This window comes from Penicillium expansum (genome assembly GCF_000769745.1).
Source record: "Penicillium expansum strain MD-8 chromosome Unknown contig8, whole genome shotgun sequence".
In the NCBI taxonomy this organism is placed as follows: domain Eukaryota; kingdom Fungi; phylum Ascomycota; class Eurotiomycetes; order Eurotiales; family Aspergillaceae; genus Penicillium; species Penicillium expansum.
The window spans coordinates 318,970-343,163 of record NW_015971309.1 but is presented as its reverse complement, the minus strand read 5'-3'; the positions used below and the strand labels follow the sequence as shown (position 1 = coordinate 343,163).

Here is a 24,194-nt window from a genome sequence, read left to right as displayed (position 1 = left end):
TAGGTTGAAGTATGTACTTGGATTCAAAGGAGCGAAGGATCTAGATGACAAGAAAGAAGCCCATGAAGGTAGTATCATATAGACTGTAATATATATTCACTGTCCGAGCTACTTACAGCCCTAAGATTCAAAGATCAGAGACAATAATAGAAAAAAGATACCGAAACAACCACCGTGGCTCCATGCCATAATGCTTTATATAAAACAATCTGCAGACCCCCTCCCGCCAGTGGAACGCCGCCCACTAAAAAAAAGCCAGAGAGATACAAGAAGGAAAAAGAGTAAAATAAGCAAGTAAACGGAATCCAAAAGTAAGATTTAAATTAGTGCGATAAAGCAGACGGCAGAAATCAGTACTAGCCGCGGCCGGAATCAAAAGAGCGATTGGCATCGCCAGGGAGATGGAGGAAAGAAGACGAAGCGGAGGTAATACCGCTGTCGCTATTGCCTGAAGGGCCCATTTTGTCATGAGTTGGTGGTCCGCCGATGTTGCCCGCAGCACCAACGGCCATCTGCTCCTTGAGAGCTTGGAATTCGGCGAGTTGTGTTTGTAGTTGCTGTAGTACCTCGGTGATGGGTACAGCGTGGTCACTGAGGTTGTCGCCTGGCTTGAAGGGACGCATCATGTGGCGCAGGGAGAGTGTGTTGATGCATACCTGGAATTTGTTAGGATTCAAAGTAGAACTAAAGGGGAATTTGTGTAATACTAACCTCGATACGGGTGACTTGTTGATCGACCAAACTGAGAACGGTCGAGTCGTTGAGCTCACCGCCGTGCCTCTTGACCATGTTGAAGAGAGCGACGTTCGGCTCTCTGAGGCTTGGTTCACTTGGATGCTCCAAAGCACCGCAAAGTCGCTCAAGACGGAGTGTGACTTCCCAGAGACGCCAAATGACGTTTGTCTGGATGTCAAGTTGATTGTCTGGGCTGATGGTTGCAACGGAGCTGTCGCGATCCTGGGATTCTTCCGAAGAGGTCATGCGACCAGAAAGCGCGGAGGGGTAAACAAGGTAGAGGGGTTCCGGATTTTCCAGACCCTTCAGCTTTCTTTCGCCTTGATCTTTGATAACGAAACCTTGGCTATTGAGCTGTTGCAGTTCGCGACGGATGTTGTGGCCGAGGCTATCGCCGCGGGAGTTGCTGTCGGTCGAGCTGGTGGATGCAGAACGCTCAGTATCTGCGAAAATCTCTAGGCTGCGGTGGATGTCGGTCATGAAATCTGACGAAACGAAAATCTGACCTCCATCCGCGACGGCAGAAATTCGTGACGCACGATTCACCATTGGACCGAAATAGTCCATTCGACTGGTGACCGGATCTTTTGCGCAGACAGGCTCGCCCCAATGGCCACCCATGCGGACAGACAAGCCACGGAAGATAACATTATTGTCCATATCCACCACAACCCGGCACTGGGGTTGATCAAGAATCTCTGTAGGCCATTCAGCTTCAAGGAGCTGATTTTGACAGTTGAAACACCACAGCAAGGCAGCCGTCGTGGTTGAGAAAGCCACCATGAAAGCATCACCTTCTGTCTTGACCTCGTAGCCACCGAAGATTGCAAGTTGCCGGCGCAGGATGTCATTGTGGATTTGAATAGCAGAGCGCATAGCATCCGGACAAATCTCCCATAGGCCCGTGGATTTCTTGATATCAGTGAACATGATAGTCAATTCACCCTCGGGAGCATTCACGTGTTCGAAACGCGCGAGTCGCGAATCTCCAGGACCATCGCGCTTCTTGGGACGCTTGGCAGTGGGGATGATCTGCTCCTCAGCAAATGTGGACGAGCCAGTGTTGAGAGAAGGACGGGGCTTTGGGCGTCTCCTTTGAATTTCCCCGACACCGAGAATCATCACCATCAGCTTGTTGGTGGCACCGAAGGAGATGGCCAAATCACGCAACTTTTGAGCTGCAAACATCAAGTCTGGCTGTTCTCTCCTTGTAATGTCCACCACCACCTCGGGAGTAACATAATCCCAGAGCTCCTTTGATGCCAACACGATCATCTCATCTTGCTCCGTCAAGATGGTATGCAATGTGGAAGGGGCCGCAATGACAGCAGGCATCATAGGGAAGTGCCCGAAGCACCTCGACACGGTGAGGACATCATTCAGCTTCCCTGTGCGAGACACGAAACCTCCTGCTTCACGAATGCGTGCGCGCTCGTTGGGTTCCGCGGGATCATGATTTTGCGTCAAAGAAAGCATTGAGCCATCTGACCGGATCAAAATAGCCTGGGCATCACCGACATTCGCGGCGTACAAGTCCATATTGTTCAGATACAGGACAGTAGCAACACCCCCGGACTGTATGTCGTCCTGGTTGAGCATTTTGGCCGCAGTCGATCCTCGATGGTACTGCCGGACCTCGCGGTCATCAATGGACCTGTAGGCAGAGCCTGCCATGTTCTTATTCAATGCCAAGAACGACCGTCGGAGTGCATCTAATGGTGTTTCACCCTGCTCTCGCTGAAGCTTCTTAAGCTCAAACGAGAAGGTAGAAGTGAAATTCTCATGCAAGTACTTTGCGACGCGAGAACCACCACTGGAAAATGTCTGTCCGTCAAACATTCCCACAAGTGTTTCCACATTGTCTTGCTTCAACCGCGGAACAATCATATCAATGATAGATAGATGCTCGGTCTTACCAAGAGAGTCGGCCATACCGTAGGCGAGAGTACCAGCCAAGGAGGCGGATGTTCTCACACGGCGATCTTCAGTTTCCTCTGGGATGGTGGGAATGGTGAGTGTGACATCCATCAGTCCCAAAACACGGAGATGGGTTAGGGAATTGAAATCAGTCAGGTCAGCGCCATTGGCGGCCGGAGGACCCAGCGACGCGATATTCGGCTTGATTTCCAGACGTTTGTTGCCCGAGAAATTCAGATATTTGAGATTACGGTTCCAGTTCCAGTTCCAGTCATAAGGCCAGTTTGACACATTGTACTTCAGCCCGTTGCTCCCCACGTCCAGAATGGAAAGCTTGCTGACCTTGCAAAGCTCCGCAGGCAAGACTTGGAACCGGTTGGCATTGATGTGAAGAACTTTGAGGTTGCTTCCCTCTTCCAGGTCATCGGATGGGAGAGAGGTCAACTCGTTACCGGACAGGTACAGCTCGGAGATCAATGGCCACCTTTTGAGAATACCTTGCGGCAATTCCGTAAGGTCATTGTAGGAAAGGTTGACAATGCGCAGCTCTGGGAGCAAGGATAGTTCCCGGAAAACATCATCTTCAAGCCTGTTGTCGGCAAGTGAAAGTGTGCGAAGGGACGCCGCAAATGTCATTGCCATCTGCTGAGAGAAGTTCGAGTCCTTCCTAGTCACCGAGTTCGGGTCGGTATATGGTGGCGACGCCGCCGATACCTTCCTACTAGATTGAGCATTTGAAGGATGCCGGTACCCGTTTGGTGGTACAGAACTCATAAGACCATTCGACGTTTGACTCGGTCGACGTAGACTTGGTTCATCCAGTGGGCCTATATCTTCATAGCTGGGGTTTCCAGCGATGCCTGGTGTAGTCCCAGGTGTGTTTGTAGGCTCACCAGGAATTTGAGGGTATGGAGCACCGCACTTTGGAAAGCTCGACAAAATGTTTGAGGATACGTTGAGTATTTCCAGCTTAGCACAGTGCCAAATTTCAGCTGGCAGAGAGTTCAAATTACACTCCCTCAGATTGAGGTGCTTGAGCTCCGCAAGGCAACCCAGAGTTGAGGGCAAAGACGACAGTGGGTTCTTGATCATACTGAAGTGTTCCAGTCGACGCAACTTGCCAACCTGAGCTGAAACCGAGGAGATATGATTTTTGTCAAGGACGAGCTTCGCTATATTCGGGCAATTCTCGAAGATGGTATCCCTGAATTGGGAGAGCTTGCCGGAGGCAAGGTTCAAAGAAGTCAATGTTGGCATAGGAGCGTCAACATCAAATTGCGTCATAGGGCAGTGGTCCAGGTGTAAACTCCGCAACCTCGGGAAGGAGCCTTTGAAACGTGATAGAAGATTGTGACCGAAGAATATCTGCTCTAGGCGTGGAAGACTAGAGAGAGCATCGATATTGGTGATAGCATTGAAGCGTCCATCAAACTCCTTGAGATTCACTAATTCCCCGAAGGAATCATCAAGAGGGCCGCTCAAGTTGTTGTTCGTCATCCAAAGGCGCTCGAGAGTGGCCAAGCGGCCGATATTGGGAAGTTCTTCTATGCCATTGAAGCTGATATCGAGATCAACCAGACTCTTGAGATTGCAAAGGAAATCGGGGAAGACCTTGAAACCATTTGACGACATGTTCAGGCTTCGCAGGTTTTGGAAGTTGCCGAAGGAGCTGGGAAGCTTGGTTAACTGATTGTTGGCCATCTTGATGCTAACAAGACCAGTCAGTCGATCGAGACCCGCATGATCCAAGTCCTCAAGGCAGTTGTTTGACACATCCAGATAGGTCAATCGGCTGGCTAAACCAAAACTTTGTGGGAGGAATGCGGCCTCATTCCCAATGAACTTGATCTCTCGCAGATTAATGCAGCTTTGAATGAAGTCTTTGGGAACATCCAATGACAAGTTCCTCGACAAGTTCAGCGAGATGATCTCGGAGGATTTTGCATACAGCGTAATTGGAATAGTGACAAGACTGCGGCCTTGGAGATCCACATGGCTGAACTTTTGCACTTTGTTGAAACCTGGCTCAGCCTCGAGACTGCTGTAACCGCTGAGCTTGGTCGGCAGGAAGATGAAGCGACAGAGATAACTGTGATCCTCGCGGCCAATATCTCCGATACGGTCCTTTTCGGTATAGCCAACTTGTTCCAGCAGCCGCTTTTGCATTTGAATAGGTCGCTCATTGTGGTCAAGTTGCCGTGAAAGATCATGTTTCCGCAGAACTATCTCATAATTGTTGAGATGATCTTGCAAGAAAGACTTCCGACCAAGCATCAGGAGGATCTCGGATACGGTAGCATTCACACCAGCCGATAGCGTGGCAAAAGTAGAATCAATTCGGAAGATCCGAATAAAGTACGAAGCTTCACGATCACGAGGGCCGACAGGGGTGGGTTCTTCCAAGGTAGGGTCTTCCAAGGTAGGGTCAATGGGCCCCCTGACTTGCCAACTTTCAGGCGCATTCCACGGCTTTTCGAGTTTGGAATCGTCGCCGCCGGGTGTGATTGTCCCATCCCTTCCACGCTTCATTTGGCCAGGCGAAGGTGGTCGGACAATCCCTTTCAAGTTTTCCATATCGACATCAAGGTGGAAGACATGCTTATTCTCTTCTTGATTTTTGTCGTCCTTGTTAGGGTTGTAAAGGTCACCACCTTGATGAGTGAATACACGACGATTACCAAGTTTTCTTCCAACCATCAGGCCCTTCCCAGAATCTTTCTTTCGGTCCGAATCCACTGACTCTGCGTATCGAGAGGAAGTACTCCCTTCAAGGCTTCCTTGCCTATCGCGCCGTGGTGGGGAAGAGTTTCTCGATTTGTCGTGCGACTTGCCGAGGATCTTTTTGATAAACCCGCCGAGTCTGGGATGCTGTGAGTTTTGATCATGGTCTCGGTATGCGCTGCGCACACTGGGTGTTGGACTTGTCGACCGGCCTGCAATTGTAGTGGTGTCGCTCATGTCTGTCACTGAATGCAAATAGTTCTCATTAAACGGCCGCAGTCCAATGTCGTCTCTGCCAGTAGTAGGTCGGGGTTGGGACCATGCCAGATCGCCAGCAAGAGTCGGGTTCTCTTCTTTGCTTCGTGAGGAACGATGCCTGCCAGGTCCCCGTCGGCTTGGCTCCCTCTGGCCCGAGGCACCATTTTCCGAGGATGGAAGACGCTGTCCATTGGGTCCGATGGGTACATGACGTACTGGTGCCTCCCCATATTGCGGAATGTCATTAAAGCTCTGGTAATCCCATGGAGTGATGTCACTGGAGGGTAGAGGGTTATTTGCCCGTGACCTCTGGGGACGTTGCGAGGAGTTGGAGCCCTCGGGCGTATTGCGCGAGCCATCTGAGTTTGCTCTCTCTCGCGCCTTCAACTGGTCGACTGGTCCCCCACGCCTGCTTGGCGGGTTCTGAGAGCCGTCGTCATCAGTTTGAAGCTCTCCAGGCGAATGATAGTCATCTCCAAGTAGACCTTTCAGATGCTTCTTTCGGAATTTTTGGCTAATACTAGATCTAGACCCCTGGCTACTGACTGTGGTTGCGCTTGCAGCAGATGGCCGGCGATGTTCCCCATGGTATTCATACTCAGCTGGTTCGCTTGCGATGGTTCGTCCGGTCGTGGGGCGAAATGTGAATGATGCAGGCGAGGCTTCGTGCTCAGAGTAATCGTGATAGAAAGTACCACTGGCATCTGGCTGACCACTGCTGGGGAGTGTGGACCACGGGGCAATCGACTCGATCTCATCGGAGTCGGCGCGAGATGGGTGAAGGGGCGGAGGTCGAGGACTTGAGACGGATGATTGAGACGGGCCATCTCTGTTGCCCGGGACTATCAAAGCCTCTCGATGATTGCTAAAGCCAGAGGCTTTGCGTTGTTCAGTGGGGGAAATATCGGGGGAGTTCCATGACCACATGGAATTTCCCCAATCAATCCGAGGGGGTTTTGAGGAGTCGGGCCTGGCAAAAAAAAAAAAAAATCTTAGCGTCTCTTCTTTTGAGCTTAGATTCGACGCGCCATAACCGCGTAGAAAGTCAGCGGGTCATTTGGAGAAACAGAAGCTTACTTGGAGTCCATTTTCAAGGATCCCGGAAACGGGTCAGCATTGTGACCTCCCGTAGAGCCCTCGTCTCGATCTCGAGACAGACTCTCAGAGTGTCGCACAGTATCTTGCGACATCCAGCTATTTCCAGAGCTCTCTGAACCCTGACGATTGTCGGGTTGGTTGCGGTCCCACGCCGGCATGGTTGCGCTCAGACTCGGCCGAATGCCACCACGGCGGTCCTAGTCAAGTTGCAGCCAGCTGTATCTTGGGTGTGGTAATATGTCAGAACCGTCCAGCATTAAAAGAACCGATGACTATCGGATGGTGTGGGCGACCGGGGGAAGCTGCAACGGGCGGTTATCGATTCTGCTGTCTCGGGTGCTAGCGCCACGTTGTGGAGGCCGACCCGGCGACGCGGTAGAGGGTCTAATAGCTGGAAGGAACTCTGTAGGGCATTCGATTTGAAACCGAGATGTGGAAAATAAGTGAGTTGGCACCAAGAGCGCGAAGGAGTTGGGATGGCTAGCGGGGCGTGAGGATAGCGGAGGGAGGCGTATGAAAAGCAAAATCCGAGGCGGACCGAGGGCGTGAGTTTAGCGTCGGGCGTGAATATCAAAATGGGGCGTTATTTCATGAGGTTTTAGGAAGTGATTGTGGTTAAGGACAACCCGGGCGCATGCTGGCAAGGCAAACGGGGTGATTATTGAGGTCCCAGAGTGTTAACTGGGGGGGAAAGAGGTAGAGTGGGGATAGTCGTGACTCGTGACAAAGGCGGATCAACGTAATGACGATCGAGAACAAAGCCAAGATCCTTATAAAATAATAAATTCAAAATCGAAGCTCAACATAAGATTCAGATAATAAGAAAGAGATGGACGAAGAAGAAATCTGTGAGAGCTTCGGGTACTAGGCCCTCGGAAGTCATGAGGCTCTTTTAACGCTACACTTTTTGCCTGAGAATACACAGAACATCTTCACCCTGAAGCTTGTAGATTACTTGGAGATTAGGTACATGAGACTATTCTTTGTATCCTTCTTCATTTCTTTATGTCTTCACTTCTTCACTTCTTTCGATGTTTTTTTTATAGATATAACCATTTTCATTGAGGATGGTCCGTGATGCCGTCCGTGCTCGACAGGGAGACTGTGGAGCTCCCCCCCCCATCTTTGTTCAGCTTCAACTTTTGTAGTCTGTTCTATTTTTTGCTTTCTCTCATGAAGAGTATGTATAATGTACTAAATTACTCCATATACGTGTGCCATTCTTACATTGCATAGCCATCTTCGGAGTATAGTCGAGTCATTGGACCGTCATCCCGGCCCCGGGGGTGATTCCACTCTCGAGGTATCGAGGCTGTGACAAAGAGCCCCTGTACCACTTCCAATGTTGTACTCGTATTTTCTTGGCTTCACTGGAAGGTGACAGCTTGGATTGCCAAGTAATGTGTTGCTACCGTTGCACAGCCCAATTTTCCTTTATTGTAATCTATCTAGCCTGTGATATATCTATTCAAACCAAAAGCTACATTGGATATAATGATATTATGAAATAAAAGTCACAGATTGTGATATGGTCAAACAGAGCTCTAGTACTGTACATGACAATATGCCCACAGAATGGTCCCGAGATACAGATATGCTAGATCAAGCTTCAGGTGACTTTCATCGCACCAATTGAAGACCGAAGCGCACCTTTTTCTTCTCAAATTTATCTAGTTCGAACAGGAGAATCCATTCGGATTTTCTGGGCGAATTTTGTAATGACGACAGTAGCATGAATAAATACACGATCTCCCTCTTCTAGACTTTCGCTCTTACACTTGAACTAAGTAGGTATGGTACTAGTCAGTTTGCTAGAAATAACCGGGCAGACGTTATTTATGATATACTCCTCAGAGTACGCTCTGTGCGCTAATTCGTGGACGAAATAATTGGCCCCCATATTGCAGTCCTAGTAACGGCAGACTTTGCTGGATGTCAAAATTGGTCATGACACTAGCTTCGTGTAGGATTCCAGGAGCATGATTTAACTGGGAGATCTTCGCTTCCTAGCTATTTCTTTCAAGGTATGAATCATATCGAACACAACCGAGAAGTGGTCTAGCAATCCACTACGGAGTAGAGACCACTAGTTCAAGGACCCTACAGATCTAGGTGAGTGGAGCATCAACTTACCCTGCATGACTTTCTCGTCCATTGTCGCTGTATTAAAAGCTGAAATGGTTGACCTCAGCATTGTAAACTAGGAGACCAAGCTGGCAAGTTACGTGTGAATATCACGCCTGAACTATAGCTATTGAGATACAGCTAGACCCACTCGGTATTTGCACGACTTTTGTCAGTGAAATTCGCTTCGACTTCACTGTCAGTCCAAAGAGCAGCGAGAGGCCGCCTTGCTCAAAGCCTCATCGCTGATGGTGATGATCAGATGAGTCGTCTCAAACCCTAGGTCTTTGTTATCGCTGCTCACGATCACTGTTCTTTCGGCAAGAGGGGTGCCACCAGGAACGAAAGGAACCAGATCACCCATGGTGAAGAAATCAGGTGAGGGTCTTAAAATCAAGCTAGTAGCGTTGTGTATATCTGAAACTATCGTGGCATAAGTGGAATAACAAGGTAGTAAATGAAGCACAAAATGCGTTCATCAAGCGATACTCACCGCAAGAACTTTGAGTTTCTTAGAGCTTTTCCTAGAGCCATTGGTAATTCGGGCTACTTCGACATTATTACAGTAACTGCAGGTAGAGAGGCCACCAGACTAGGTAGTCTGGTATACCGCAAGAGGTTGCTTGGTCGTACAGGAGCCTAGGTGCACACCTGAATAGAACTTGCACTTAGGCAATTCTTCATGGCCAAAGAAACAAGTTGTAAGCATCGAGACATAATAGGACCCACAGTTATCGGACTATTCTTTCTCCCGTTGTTGTGGTTCAATTCGTCACCCGGCAGATCCCCCTTACATCGATCGCGTACATCGATCGGCGGCTTTATGTCGACCAAGGTCTGGACCAGCCTCTCGTGCTACTCCTGCGCTCAAGCAGAGTGCCCATTAAGTGAAAAGTACGGATATCAAAAGTTAGCCAAAGTTGATCGTTAAGTCATATCATTCACAAGGTCATATCATTCATAAGGCCGCTAGAGTCAATGGGGAGATGGCTGCCCAATGGTAGGCAGCCCTGGCCCAAAGATTGGAATCATGACTATTGACGAGTAATAGTACCTACGAGGACTCCGTACGGAGTATGACTTAATATCCTGCAGAGGAAACCTTCAATATGAGATCACATCTCTTATAATAACCGGTGTACGGAGTACATACGGAGTACGGAGTATTTAAATGCGAGAGGCTGGGGGTTGTGGGTCTTACTATACGTGTGTACCCTGCCACCTATTAATTTTGCTTGGGCCTTGCCGCTTTTTCTTGGTTTTTCAGGTAAACTGGTTTCATCGAATGAATAACTATGTACGAAGTACTCCGTACGTATTCCAAGGTTCTCGATCGAAGATACCTAATCGAATGTGTTCTGTGCCACGCACTATCTAGAATAGCTATTGTACATGCACATGCACCCTCAAACTGAGAATGCACATTGATATCTCGACTGCACATCCGTTGAGTGTACGAGGGACTACATGGAATGACTCCATGTACAAAAAGTAGACTCCATGGAACAACGTGGCGTAGCTCTCTCCGTAGCTGCCCAGGTGGTCCACTACTGGTCCACCTGTGGGCACAATCTCGATCCAGCACGGGATGTGATTGGACGAATGACAGCCGGGGACCCACGGATCGACCAGAAAACCTTGGAAAGAAGCCACGGAAAACGGAGGAGGCTGGCACCTTCCCAAGATGTTTAAGACCGTTTGTGTACTCCCCTGACTTACTTGAAATTTCCTCGTTCTTCTTTCCTCACCTGTTACCCTTTCGTATCAACACTCATCTTCAATATTGCATAATAGTTGATTACTTATAACTTACTCTACTTGGCCCACCATGCGATTCTTTCTTGGTGCGGCCCTGAGCCTGCTATCTTCCACGCTAGTTGTGGCCCAGACTTACACCGATTGCAATCCGACAAAGAAGTGTAAGGCTCATAACTACCGTTGTGTCGACAGGTTACTAACATTTAGCAGCATGTCCCGCTGATACTGCATTTGGCCAATCTGACAAGACATTTGATTTCACAAGTGGCGCATCTGATGGTTTCAAGTCGACTGGATCCGTCACATATGACCAAACGAACGGTGCAACCTTCACTATTGCTAAGCAGGGTGATGGCCCGCTGATTCAGTCCGGCTGGTACATCATGTTCGGCCGCGTGGAATGCACCATCAAGGCAGCGCCAGGGACGGGAATCGTGAGCAGTGCAGTCATGCAGTCCGACGATTTGGATGAAATTGACTGGGAGTGGCTGGGTGGAAACAACGCCCAAGTGCAGACCAATTACTTCGGCAAAGGAGACACAAGTTCATTCAGCCGTGGCGCCTTCCATGACAATTCCGGAAACCATGACGACTTCCACACTTTCTCCATTGACTGGACCAGCAGCCAGATTGTGTGGGCAATTGATGGCAAGACTGTTCGTGTTCTCACTCCCGAGACAGCAGAAACCAACCAGTACCCACAGAGCCCGATGATGGTCAAGGTCGGTGTGTGGGCTGGCGGTGATCCGAGTAACCCCAAGGGCACTATTGGTGAGTGGCATTGTTCTAAAAACTACCCATATCGTTCTTGCTAACAGCCTGTGTTTGTGCAGACTGGGCTGGTGGTCAAACAGACTATAGCCAGGGCCCGTTCAAGATGTATTTGAAGTCAATGACCGTAACTGATTACTCCACCGGAACTTCGTACAGATATGGTGACACAAGTGGCTCATGGCAGTCAATCGTCGCGGAAGGAGGCCAAGTCAATGGCAACAAAGCCGCCGAGCCCAAATCGACCGAGTCCGCACCCACAATTACTGCAACCATCGACAGCGTCCCAGTTCCCTGGAGTGGAACCCACAAAGAAACCTCAAGCTGGGTCACCCCAAATGTCTGGCCCTGGGTGGCGACCGGCTCTCCTACGACCTCGTCGACAGGATACCAGTATAGCTGGGAGTCCAGCTCTGGCCAAAACCAGCCACCAGGCGGAGGCTCAATGAGTGAGCTACCCCCCGAATCCCTTTTTTCTTAGATTCGTTAGTTAATATCGAGTCTTTTCCCACACAGTCTACCTTCCGCTTTATGTCAGCAGCATTGCCTTTTTCTTCGGCTGCCTTTTCCCCCTCTGGCGGTGAGATTTTGCGAGAACGTCGACTCGATTGATGATCAGAACTACATGTTCGACTAAACCCACTACTATCATTACTTTTACCAACACACCCATTCGAGAGGCTAAAGAGTCGGCTTTCGATCCTCATACTGCTTCATCGGTGGGCAGTGCGAATAGCCAGTTCCTGCAATGGCAGGTGTCTTGTGTGCACTCTTTGGGCGTGTTATTGCATTGGGTTGAACGCATCCGCGTTTGTATTATTATTGACGACTTCATCGGACCCGGCGTTGGATTAAATTTTTATTGGACATGATACATGAGCGATGACTTCAACGGCTCACGAAACAGCCGCGGCGCTTAGAGGCACCTTCTATTCTTGTTTACAGTTTACCTTTATTATTCATAGACGCCAAATGACAATATCCAATTGATGGGACACCTGTGCCCTACATACATAATGAGTCTTGGTGTATTCATACCTTATTGGAATACCGATAGTCTGGTTTTTATTCAAAAGCCCTCATTTTTGTATATAATTTATAGCAAGATCTTGCGGTCAGAATAGGCTTTTTGAGGCTTCCGTACCAAAATAGCAATAGCTCTCTAGGTTTGGTGTACTCTATGTTGACAGGATCGTGACGATGAGGGATTAAGCAGAAAATTAAATTACAAACACCGATCTACATCATGAGGTAGCCCTGGAGACAGTTGTAAGTATTTTAAATTAGCCTTGGAAGGCATAGACCATGGAATCTGGAATATCAAGCGAAGAAAAAGAAACTACTATACAAGAAGAGGAAGGGGACTGAAGTACCGCTTACTCCAGAACAGGAATCGGAGACAACTGTGATCCATGGCTCCTTTACGGAGAACCTTTTGAAGAAATTCTTGATGAGAAATCTCACTCTGACTATCGACTTCTTGTAGAATCTTACCATTCTCTCCACGTCTTCCTTTTCCAACAACCCTTCCAATACCATCAGATCCAGTACCACACCGACGTTCAGATGACGAAGGTGCCAACCAATGAACTAGTAAGTTAATACATTCATATCCATTTTGTACAAGATCACTTGCTAGCATTGAATTTAGAAACACCGAGATGCCTGACGCACCACCTCTTCCAGATCCAGTGAGTGATCTCTCGGAAGCGAAGCGGCAAATGGATTGCAACGCTCACTTCCAAAGCCGTCACTTCCTAACATGAGCCCTAAAAGCGGCTTCTTCGCTCCCCACCGAGCTTTGGCTATTCCAGAAATCGTGTGTGAAATCCTCCTTTGGGCCAACAAGAACTCTAAAATTTGGTGTCGCACACCTTGGCTACTGAACTGCGCCTTGGTGAATAAGACGTGGTGCTATGAAGCGCTACGTATCTTGTGGAGCGACATGGAAGCAGATGGGGAATCCCTCGACGAGGTCATGATGGACATCTCCCCCGATCGCCGCCAGATGTATTACAACTTTGTGAAGACTGCAACTGTGACAACCTATAGCCAGGAGACTGAATCAGCAATACGGCCAGCTCTGGAAAATTTGTTCTTCTCACAGTTACACACTTTGCGCCTTATTCCAGTCTTTCACGGCTCGCGCACCGAGAAGCGTATCCGCATCCCAACTTTGAGCATGCCAAACCTCGAGACCCTTTATGTCAACCGCTCCAATGGGCCGGTCTATCTGTGCCCGGATCAATGGGACTATTTCGCTTACCAGATTCCGGTTTGTTTCACTAGCTATTATCTGATGCACCGCATGACTAACCACTACCTCTACATATCTAGAAGCTCTTTCCGGGGTTGTTGAATGTTCGAATTGAGATACCAGTCGTCCTTTAAATTGCGGGGTTTGAGGCTTTATCTAAAAGCTTGCCGAAGTTGGAATCTTTCGAGTTTGAGAAAATCGTGTCTCTGTCCGACATAGAACATATTGTGGAGGATAGATTCACTGAGAACTGGGACGACGAGGATACAGACGAGGATACGGACAACGAGGATTTGGATAATGGATACGGATGATGAGGATTTCAGCAATCTGGTGTAGGACATGCTTCTTTTAGTCTAGAATCTCTTACTAATTGTTGTATTGTGTTTGTGCTGGATTTTACAGTACTATTGCTTGAACCCAGCTGGCCTTTTGGAACACACTTCGTCATCGTTTTGTTTTTGAGAGCTCTATGGATACAGAAGTGCAGATCTGCAGTCTTTAGGGAGGCCCTAGACAATAAGTTTCCCATCTATACAACATAGTATGAACTGAAGAATGGATAGTGGGTCCATTGCTAAATGATAAAAGTCGACCAACCAATAGAATTGGAACCTTGAAATTCTGCCACATCCATGGATCCATTGATCGCCTACCCGTGGACCCGTGGACATGTTATGTCATCCGCCTGCTGCAAAGACGGGTTGATTTTTCGATTATTCAACATCCCGACGCCTCGGCTAGTCGCCTAATCATCGCATCGCCTCTGCATTTGTCATGCTTCTTATGGATCTCAAGCGGGCTGCACATTTTCAGGACAACTCGTGACAGAGAAGACTGAGATCTCCTCACATATCTAATTTCGAAAAATGAGTGAAGAAACGGCTAAACCGAGTGGTCGCAAACGCGGTCGTCCTCGAACTGTGACCAACGAGCAAGAAGTGCCAGAGGTGGGTCAGATCCCAACGCTCCAAGTTCCTATACTTATCGTCATGAATTTCTAGAGACGTCGCAAACAACTCCGCCTCGCGCAGCAGGCATATCGCAAGAGAAAGGAGACCACAATCGGTAACCTACAGAATCGCGTACACGAATTAGAAACCGGCATCGAGAATATCAGCCAATCTTTCCTCTCCTTCAGTAGTCTTCTTATACAAGAACAACTCCTCTCACGATATCCGCATATTGCATCGGCTCTTCAAGACATAACTCAGCAATGCGTGTCGCTTGCGAAGGCTGGGAGCGATGATCCGACTGAAGGAGCCTTCCACCTCATTCAGGCCGCAAAAGAGTCACAAACCACAAATAATAATACAATCTCGACACCAGTTCTGGATAACGAATACTCAGAGACTTCAACAGATGCCGAGGATATAATACGATCAGCTGCTACAAAATGGCCCGGCCCTCCTACTCCGCCATATCAAGGTCACTCCATCTTGCCATTCGACCTCGTTATGTCATCATCCACTGTTCAATTTCCTGAAATCACTCCGCCATTATCATCAAACTCCTCAACACTAGATTTACTCTCTAGTAATATATCGCCTGACAGGCAGTGGAATATCGCACAACGTCTAGTCCGGACTTGCTGCCAGGGTGGATATCGCCTTCTTATCGACAATCCAAACAGTCCCGCAGTCCTCCGAGTCTTTGGGTCTGTTCCGAGTCTGTCAGCACGCAATCGTCTGATCTCAGGCTTTTACGATGTCATGCAGGATAAGACCGGTGTCTTGACAGATCCCAAGGCCAATGTGCTTCACGCCCTGCAGTCCAATATGGCCATATTTTCGAATGAGCAACTCCAGGTCCCGTCTAAGATATGGCAGATTGCGCTCGAGTCAACTACTGGTGCGTGGCTGGATGCCAGTGGAGTGCAAGGATACCTGCGTGACAAGAGAGTGCTCTTTGAGAACTTTCCTGATTCCTCCGGCCGTTTTGATTATACAGTCTCGTCATCACTTGATATAACGATGTTCATCAAATGTGAGTTCTCGGGAACGGAACCCTCTTGAAGAAGTCCACTAACGCCACTGTAGCCCTCTCAAAAGAAGCCATATGCGTTGGCAATGGACCAGTATTCCGACGCCAGAGCGTTGAAAAGGTTCTGCGTCTGGCAACGGTTAGTGTAGGCTGGGGTTTTGATAATCTTTGTGAATTATAGCGCAATATCTACCTGTAAATATATAATGCATACACGAACCACCGGGCATGTGACCCGGCAATTCAAACAATTGACTATAGCCCATTTGATTGTACTGGCAGCGACTGCCCCTGAAATAATGTTTCACCCGTCTATCCAATTTCCACGTTCATTTCAGGATACATTTTTGTTGAATTGGGATGAACTATAAAACGACTCATTTTTTTTTGTTAGGCAAAAAGCCGCATTGCTGCAACCCCCAAGATCTACTGTATAAGCGTGTCAATGCAAGTCAATGCAAACCAGTGTACAGATCTTATACACATCCTTATCTCGTATCTCAGCTTTGTAAGACACGCAAGCTACCTAGGTATTTTCTACTTGTACGCCCTTCGGCGGCATGTGGATCTCCGGGTAGCATCGCAAGAGGGGTTCATTGGCTCGGCGTGACTCACCTGTGTTTTTAATCTCGATATGTGAAGCAGTGGACAAAGCTATCATAGAGCCAACTTGAGTCATTGCGCCTCGGTTTTGTGTTTAAATTCACTTCTTCCCGCTGAAGTCGTGGTGTTCCGAACTTATCCCCACTACTCTTTCCAAGGTGTTTTTTTGCATTTCCCAACATCATGGCCGCGACAACCCAACCAACTCCCTTTGGCAAGCCGATGCTGAAGCACTGGATGTTTGATCCTGCCTATAAGAACTTGAACCATGGATCATTCGGTGCGCATCCGATTCCTGTTAAGGACGCACAGCGTGCCTTCATGGATCTCGCCGATGTGCGGCCAGATCCGTATATCCGCCGATACCACGCAGAGCATCTGGATGAAGCCCGTGGGGCTGTCGCAAAGCTCCTGAACGCTCAGAGGGAGGAGTGCGTATTTGTCAAAAATGCGACTACAGGCGTGGCGACGGTACTGTATAATTTGGCTTTCCAGCCGGGTGAGGCGCTCATTTACTTCGAGCCTGTCTACGGTGCTGTTGAGAAAGGTGTTGTCTCGCTACAGGAGCATAGCTCTTTGCAGTCCCGAAAAGTGTCTTTCCAATTTCCCATTACTGAAGATGAGCTGGAACGCCGTTTCCGCGAAGTGATTCGCCAGACTCGTGAAGAGGGACTCAAAGTCCGGGCCAGTGTCTTCGACGCCATTGTCAGTAATCCGGGTGTGCGATTCCCCTTTGAGCGTATTACTGCCATTTGTCGTGAAGAGGGTATTTTGAGCGTTATCGATGCTGCGCACGGCATTGGAAATATCCATCTTGATATGGAGAAGCTACAGGCTGACTTTTTCGTATCAAATTGTCACAAGTATGAACAATCCCCATTATCCTACCCTTCCCAATAAATTGAGTAACCTCTTGAATATTGACTTGGCTTCATAAAGATGGCTCTACACACCCCGCAGCTGTGCAGTCCTCTACGTCCCCCGACGTAACCAGCATCTATTGCGCACCACCATGCCAACATCTTGGGGATTCATCCCAGCTCCGGACTCCGCTGAGACTATTGCCTCAGTGTTGCAAGACCCTAACGCCCCGGTGACAAAGACTGCCTTCGAGCAACTTTTCGAGTTCGTCGCCACCAGTGATGACTCCGCTTACATCTGCGTCCCCGCAGCACTGAAGTTCCGCGCTGAAGTATGCGGAGGCGAGGATGCTATCATTGCCTACAACCAACGTGTTGCAAATGAAGGCGCAGACGCTGTTGCTGCTATTCTCGGTACTGAGGTCTTGCAAGAACCTGATCTGAAGCCTGGCGAGCAGAGCCGTATGCGCCAATGTTCCATGACTACAATCCGGCTGCCCATTGCTGTTGCTGCTGCCGGAAAGGAGACTGAATCTCTCAACCATACCCCTTTGGTTGTGTTGTCTGAGGAAGAAGCTCCTAAGGCATTTTCTTGGATTCAGACGCAGTTGCTGGACAAGCATAACACTTTCCTGCCGGTTTTCCGCCATGGTCCTTGGTTGTGGACTCGTCTGAGTGGCCAGACTTATTTGGAGACAAGTGATTTCGAAGCTATTGGGGTTGTTTTGCGTGACATCTGTGGACAGATTGCGAAGAAGGAATTCAAGGCTTGATCTGGTTGGCTATATCTAGCACTTGAGTTGCAATAATTGCAAATAATCACTCCATTTATGACCAGCTTCATATTAGGGCCAGAAGTAATTATTAGGTCAAAGCTATACAGAGTAAGTGTCCGGATACATGATTGAACTGCCATAGAAACAACCCTTCATAACAAACTCCACCCAAATCCATATTTCCCCAGAAATTCGATCTAAGAAGGGAACTGGGGTTAAAGATTCTAGCTCACTCGAAAACTTGATTTTTGGCGAGGACTACTGGTAAAATATGTTGCCTTTCTTCCGCCATATCACACCAGAAGCGGGGTGTGCATGTTCTTTATATACCACGATTAGTCCCAAAGGTCCTCTAAATTAATCTATTCGACACGTACTAAGTTATTATGTCTGTTGCAAAGGAATTCGAAGCAGCCAATGCCAATTACGTCGCATCCTTCACCAAGGGCGACTTGCAGCTACCCCCACAGCGGTGCGTTGATAGCCCTCGTTCTAGTTCCAACTTATACTACACAAGTGTCATGTAATAGATATATCTGACTCTATTTCTTTGAATTCAGAAAGGTAGCCGTGGTGGCCTGCATGGACGCTCGCCTTGGTCCGTATACTCTGCAGCACTTCTGATACGCCAGAATGATACTCACCCCTACTATGTCTCTATAGATCCCGCCCGCGCCCTCGGTCTTGAAGAAGGCGATGCCCATGTAATCCGCAATGCTGGCGGTAGAGCCTCAGATGCACTACGCAGCGTCATCATTTCGCAGCAGCTGCTGGGCACCCGCGAGATCGTTATCGTGCATCATGTACATAACCCCTGCAGATCATTGAGACTAGGCCTCAATCCTGGCTTAAATCTTGTCAACTTTTGAATCAGTTGCTGACTATCTTCAGACAAATTGTGGTATGCTCACTTTCACCGATGAGGGGATCAGAGACAAGATCCGTGTGGATTTACACCAGAACGCCGACCACATTGCGTTTTTACCCTTCGGGGATGTCGAGCAGAGTGTTCGGGATGATATCCAGATATTGAAGGATAGTGCTCTTGTCTTGGATGTTCCAATCACAGGCTATGTGTATGAAGTTGAGACTGGGAAGATTGTTCAGGTTAGAGAGAATCAGTAATTGTCGGTATCAACATTGCAGTATGGTGAGCTTCCATGCCGAGGTATATACTGCATAGCAATCTATGAATGTGACAAAATAGGTTTGCTACTAGAACCTAGGTGTATGCACGCATCAAATAAATTTTGGGTCATGTACGATTGGCAGGTATGTAGCATACCACCACCCTACTTACTGGTGGCTTAAAAAGAGAGAGATAGAGTAGAGACAAAGATAACGCCCTCGGATGCTCCGACAATAGAAAAGAAATCGCCAACGGCCAATGAATCAGACCCCACACGAAAAATATACATAGGTGGTTATACTCCAGACGGACAACTTTCGGCTGTCACGGCCTTTTCAGGCCACGCCCATCATCAACAGGTGTTTATCGTCTTCTGGCTCCCTTGATCACCAGACTACCAACCACACCCGCGACGAGAGCCAATCCGCCCACAATTGCGACACCCACAAGACCCTCCTTGGCGACCTTATCATCGATGAGTGACCCAAGGCTGGCAGCCTGGAGGTTTGCGGGTTCCTTCTCGAGGAGCAAATCGTTGTATCGGCGGGCTTCTCCATAATTGCCTAGCTTGAAGTTGCCGAGGGCCAGATAATAGAGACATTCGCGTCGCCGCTCTGGAGCTCCGCGGAAGATCTCTGAAAGCAGGCGAACGCCTTCTTGCTGTTCGGAACGGGTGTTGGATTTGATCAGACCCTGTAGTCAATATCACCCCCGCATAGGCGGGGAGTACCGGTTAGCGTGGGTACACCTGACGAAGACTAGATAAAAGATACCCATGCGTAGTTGAACTTCGTCTGGATCCCGACATAGTCGCCTTCTTTCTCGTATTGCGCTCTGAGGACCTGTAGCTCGGCGGGTTTCAAGGGACTGTGTCGGTGGTAGTCAAGTCAGTTCTTTTAATTCCGATATTTTCTTTCGCTGATTTATTCGCAGAAAACAAACCTTTCCGCATCAGCGGCATCTGGAGGGGAAAAGCAAGTCAGTTTCTAAGCATCAGGCATCGGTCGGAACACACCACACCACGTACATGGAAGGTTGGACATGGCGAGGTAGAGGCTTGGTGGATTTAGACGTAGCAATATTGATCAGAACGAGAATTCTAATAGTTCAATAACAGTTCGTCAAAGGTAAGAGTCGTGGCTGCGTTAGGCGAGAAGATAGAAGCGAGGACGGAGAAATCATAGGCACAACGTCACTTTGCGGAGGAGCAACATATGTGGCGGTGCAGTGGCTGTTGCTGCCGCAACAAACCCAAAACAACCGACTTTCCATCTTGACAATCTGTAACCACCGACACCATGTTGCTCGACGAGGACCCTGGAACTGTATGTGCTACTCTGTTTACTGTCGTAATTTAGGCTCAATGAGTTTACTGACGATTCCAGCTCATCCACCACACGATCGGCAACTTTAACATCCACCCCGATAAACAAGCCGTCACACGCATCAATGACTCGCTTGCAACCCTGCAGCAATCGCGCGACCTGCGCATTCGCGAGGCCGAGTCGGCCATGCGAAAACTATCACGTCACCTGAATTCCTTATCTACACAACATGAAGAAGCCGTAGCCGTGCACGACTCTGGCAAACACGCGGCGGAGATCGTGGAGTTGGATACCAAGAAGTTTCGCATTGCCAAGGCTGCGTCAGAACTAGAAATTGAAAGCGAGCGCTTGGAGAGTGAGCTAGAAATGCTCAAGGAAAGACTGGTCGACCTAGAGTCCCAGGGTCTCGAGGGCGACGAAACAACGCGGCGCGAGCGTGAGGCTGATGATGCGACAATGTGCGTGCCTATATCTCGGTCATGGATTGATACTCTTGCTAATTTCAATTTAGTTTGCGGCTCAAGATCTTCCGTTCACTCGGTGTTGATATCGAGCCCGATGAGGCGGGTAATTTCAACCGAGCGGTCATTCGCAATAGCCGCAAGGGCGATGTTCATGTCGTCAATATCGACCCGAAATTCTCCCGCTTTTTCTACGCAAACTACTTTTGGTCAACGATGCAAGGATGATCACGACGAGGGACGATTTTGTGGGTGTTTGTGCTCTCTGGCGTTTTATTTTTGGAGGCTGGAAGCTGTGTCTTTCTATCGTTGTTGGTGTTTCTATACCCTTGGATTATTTTCTGTCATGAGTCATACAATTCTTCTGAATATATTCTAGCCATATGGCTACCTGGATATAGCATGTTTTTCAAGTAGTAGAGCGTTCACTCGGAAATCGGCTGCTGTTGTAGCCGCTCTTGTAAAGCTTGGATGACCTTCTTCCGGTCTGTATCCGATATTGTCCTATCAAGCAATTGAGCAGATCCATCATGTGGCAAGACTCTTTCTATAGCATCCAGCAGCTCTCCCTTCTGGGTTTCTGACAAGTCCATACCCCAGGATGCAACCCATTGCTCGGCGAACTCGATAAGGTTTTGCTCCACCTGGTCCATATCGGGGATATCACACCCATCCCATGTCAATAGCATTTCCTTTGTAGCTGCGCCAGACGCGGCGTATTCTGTGGTTCTATATCGCGTTTCCACGCCTAGAGGGCCGATCCCAAGTTCCTCTGCACGGGCATTCCAGAGCGCCTGCTTCAAGGTTCCATCCCGTTCAATCATCATCCAGAACAACGGATACGCGCTCCGAGCTAAGGTATCACGAACACCTTTGGTTGCCTCGCGCGGGCTCACTAGCACGCCAACCGTCTCGCCCGTGCGCCACCCGACAGGTGCCTGGCGGAATGTTCCTTCTAGCTCGCGGACGACATTCGGGCCTAGTTTGGCCTTCAGTGATTTGCATTGTACTAGTACACGTAGTGCGCGCTCTCGTTCCCGCTCCGGGAGGTGCCAGGTGCCAACAAGATCGATGCCGGCGTCGTCGCGACCGCCGATGCGATTGAGGCTTAGCGCATAACGGCGTAGGGTCTGGAGAACGGTGTACTCGTAGTGTGTGCCGACATGTACCGTACTCGTTTCTGGGAGAGAAATATGCTCCGCGTAGGAGAGGAATGTTGTCAGGTCATTGTGGTGTTGCGAGGGTGGAGATGGGGCTGAAGGGAGTTTGAAGAGCCGGCGGGTAAAGGGTGTCAGCTCATAATGAACCTGGGAGCTAGAAAAGCAGCGACAGGTGTTTGTTCTAAGTCTCAAGGGAGAGTATCCGGCAGCAAGGCCATGGCGTAGTGGCAACAGGCGCATTGAGTGATGTGAGGGAGAAAAGCCCGTCTCACCGCATTGGAGCTTCTCTCCGCATTTGCTCCGCTTCTTTCACTCGACCATACATTCTACTTTCCTTTCTCATGCCACTTTAAGCTTATTTCATTTTCCTTTCGAGTCGCTAATATGGCTGACATCCTCACACAGCTCCAGACTTGTCTGGATCAGGTAAAATTCTCTCCCTGGCACCTACATTCAAACTCTGGCTAACCATACGGACAAAATAGCTCGCAACACAATTCTACGCAACACTTGGCTATCTCACAACATACCACGACAATGCCCCAACAACACCACCGCCAAATGTCCCCAACGCAGTACCAGCCCTAGCCAAGATCACCAAGAACTCGTCATCACCCCCGGTCCCAGCAGCTATCGCAAATAAAGTGGGGGGTGCAGCCGCCGTTGCAGGAAATGCATCACCCCCGCATGCGCCTCCTCAACAACCCGGAGCTGCGCCAGGGACAGCACTACAGGGTGATGATCCCAACCTTCCTCCCGCGCCAGACTCACCCAGCACATTTGCGAGCCGCCAACGAGAGCTTGCGCGCGATCTCATTATCAAGGAACAGCAGATCGAGTACCTTATCTCTGTGCTTCCTGGAATTGGCGCCTCTGAAGCCGAGCAAGAGACCAGAATCCGGGAACTGGAGATAGAGCTTAGAGACGTTGAGAAGGAACGCGCTGCGAAAGTGCGGGAGTTGAAAAAGTTAAGGACTCGGCTGGAGGATGTTCTCGGCGCTGTTGCTGTTGGTATCCATGGGGATGGGTACCCTTCAAAGTGATTATGCGTGTGCTCGAGACAATACGATTTACCTGCAATTTCGGAGTAATATGAAAAAGATAGGGCTAGCGCGGGGTTTCATTTTCCTTGCTATATTCTCGGCGTTATGTGATGGAGGATCTTTTACCAATTGCACAGACATGAATAAATCCCACGAATACCACATGATGATACCATTCTAATTTCTTCCAGTCTTGTGATGGGGTCTTTCTTTGCAAGACGCTCCTCGTCTAGAAGAATGATGTCTTGATATATTGGCCTGAGGCCGGTGTACATGGTTTAGCTAATTAAGCATGTTGCATTCCAAGGTTGATATCAATGCTGAATTTCCAGTTGCCCCTCGCTTTGAGTTGATGGACATGGTGCTGAAACAAATGATATCTTGACACATTTATCCCCCTTCCAATCTCCAATTCGACAGCAGCCTGATTCTCCAGAAGCTCAATATGGATTGATTTCGACATGTTTGCATTGAAGAATGCTGATTGATGTCGAAATGGTGCAGATGCCAATTAAGCGCTGCTGAAATCCTGCAAAACGACTTCGAGGCTCATGGGCTTAGCAACAACTACGTCGACTTCGTGAAAGTCAACGTTCTTCATTCAGTGGAAACCCAGGGCAACCAGGCAGGCTTTGTACCATCAGTTAGGGCTGGATACACATGTCCACACTTTCCAATGTTGTTCATGTACACTTTGGTAGGGTCGTGAGCAAAATCAGCAAGCTAGAGTCACTAGAGAAAAGACTTTCAATCAACCTAGGAACAGTGTGACATAGAACGTATAGTTTGTGGTGTTAAATCGTTCTGAGTTGGACACTTCTATTGGCATCTCGCCATACATACAAAGAGTATAAACGATAGCATTCTACTCAGGAGTCATATTCCAACTCCTATATCCTCTTTTCTGAAGTGAACTTGAAGTGTGTATAATCTAGTGTACGTGCAGATAAATATGTTTAGAGACAGTGAATGGCACATGCAGGAAAAAAATTATTTCTTTGGTCAAAGCAAGCAAGCCCGTGTATAAACGTGCTTGAAAACTTCACCGTAAAAATGAAAAAGAGAAAACAAACGCCCGGGATATGACCATAAGGAGAATAAAAGATGTAATAATAGATACTAACGCCTTCTCCTTTTCCGGGTATCATGAAACGAAACCAGCGAGCCACCGGGATTGGGGCAAAATCAAAAGAAAATCAAAAAAATCAATGGGAA

General features: G+C 48.6%; 10 protein-coding genes across 10 annotated transcripts; 7 read left to right on the top strand and 3 right to left on the bottom strand.

The window, feature by feature from the left end:
- Window positions 1–356: 356 nt before the first annotated feature.
- On the bottom strand, window positions 357–6,887 carry acyA (adenylate cyclase acyA; the record flags this gene model as incomplete). The annotated part of the gene is made up of 3 exons (XM_016737669.1): window positions 357–656; window positions 712–6,601; window positions 6,709–6,887. 3 exons carry the CDS (start codon window positions 6,885–6,887, stop codon window positions 357–359), a joined length of 6,369 nt encoding a protein of 2,122 aa, XP_016598725.1.
- Window positions 6,888–10,681: 3,794 nt separating this feature from the next.
- Window positions 10,682–11,863, top strand: PEX2_003900 (glycoside hydrolase family 16 protein; the record flags this gene model as incomplete). The annotated part of the gene is made up of 3 exons (XM_016737668.1): window positions 10,682–10,772; window positions 10,822–11,382; window positions 11,445–11,863. The coding sequence occupies 3 exons, from the start codon at window positions 10,682–10,684 to the stop codon at window positions 11,861–11,863; spliced, it is 1,071 nt and encodes a 356-aa protein (XP_016598724.1).
- Window positions 11,864–12,967: 1,104 nt separating this feature from the next.
- On the top strand, window positions 12,968–13,953 carry PEX2_003890 (uncharacterized protein; the record flags this gene model as incomplete). Its single annotated transcript, XM_016737667.1, has 5 exons — window positions 12,968–12,974; window positions 13,036–13,073; window positions 13,130–13,657; window positions 13,720–13,733; window positions 13,803–13,953. 5 exons carry the CDS (start codon window positions 12,968–12,970, stop codon window positions 13,951–13,953), a joined length of 738 nt encoding a protein of 245 aa, XP_016598723.1.
- Window positions 13,954–14,508: 555 nt separating this feature from the next.
- PEX2_003880 (bZIP transcription factor) lies at window positions 14,509–15,821 on the top strand (the record flags this gene model as incomplete). Its single annotated transcript, XM_016737666.1, has 4 exons — window positions 14,509–14,589; window positions 14,644–15,625; window positions 15,679–15,761; window positions 15,804–15,821. 4 exons carry the CDS (start codon window positions 14,509–14,511, stop codon window positions 15,819–15,821), a joined length of 1,164 nt encoding a protein of 387 aa, XP_016598722.1.
- A 587-nt stretch (window positions 15,822–16,408) lies between these two features.
- On the top strand, window positions 16,409–17,858 carry PEX2_003870 (putative aminotransferase family protein (LolT); the record flags this gene model as incomplete). Its single annotated transcript, XM_016737665.1, has 2 exons — window positions 16,409–17,088; window positions 17,186–17,858. The coding sequence occupies 2 exons, from the start codon at window positions 16,409–16,411 to the stop codon at window positions 17,856–17,858; spliced, it is 1,353 nt and encodes a 450-aa protein (XP_016598721.1).
- A 389-nt stretch (window positions 17,859–18,247) lies between these two features.
- PEX2_003860 (beta-class carbonic anhydrase) lies at window positions 18,248–18,986 on the top strand (the record flags this gene model as incomplete). Its single annotated transcript, XM_016737664.1, has 4 exons — window positions 18,248–18,333; window positions 18,422–18,459; window positions 18,525–18,664; window positions 18,753–18,986. The coding sequence occupies 4 exons, from the start codon at window positions 18,248–18,250 to the stop codon at window positions 18,984–18,986; spliced, it is 498 nt and encodes a 165-aa protein (XP_016598720.1).
- A 367-nt stretch (window positions 18,987–19,353) lies between these two features.
- On the bottom strand, window positions 19,354–20,033 carry PEX2_003850 (mitochondrial fission 1 protein; the record flags this gene model as incomplete). Its single annotated transcript, XM_016737663.1, has 4 exons — window positions 19,354–19,683; window positions 19,764–19,857; window positions 19,933–19,951; window positions 20,018–20,033. The coding sequence occupies 4 exons, from the start codon at window positions 20,031–20,033 to the stop codon at window positions 19,354–19,356; spliced, it is 459 nt and encodes a 152-aa protein (XP_016598719.1).
- Window positions 20,034–20,288: 255 nt separating this feature from the next.
- PEX2_003840 (kinetochore Spc24 family protein) lies at window positions 20,289–21,004 on the top strand (the record flags this gene model as incomplete). Its single annotated transcript, XM_016737662.1, has 3 exons — window positions 20,289–20,315; window positions 20,376–20,773; window positions 20,827–21,004. The coding sequence occupies 3 exons, from the start codon at window positions 20,289–20,291 to the stop codon at window positions 21,002–21,004; spliced, it is 603 nt and encodes a 200-aa protein (XP_016598718.1).
- Window positions 21,005–21,201: 197 nt separating this feature from the next.
- Window positions 21,202–22,176, bottom strand: PEX2_003830 (uncharacterized protein; the record flags this gene model as incomplete). The annotated part of the gene is made up of 1 exon (XM_016737661.1): window positions 21,202–22,176. One exon carries the CDS (start codon window positions 22,174–22,176, stop codon window positions 21,202–21,204), a length of 975 nt encoding a protein of 324 aa, XP_016598717.1.
- Window positions 22,177–22,320: 144 nt separating this feature from the next.
- On the top strand, window positions 22,321–22,979 carry PEX2_003820 (med21 domain-containing protein; the record flags this gene model as incomplete). The annotated part of the gene is made up of 2 exons (XM_016737660.1): window positions 22,321–22,362; window positions 22,422–22,979. 2 exons carry the CDS (start codon window positions 22,321–22,323, stop codon window positions 22,977–22,979), a joined length of 600 nt encoding a protein of 199 aa, XP_016598716.1.
- Between the last annotated feature and the right edge of the window lie 1,215 nt (window positions 22,980–24,194).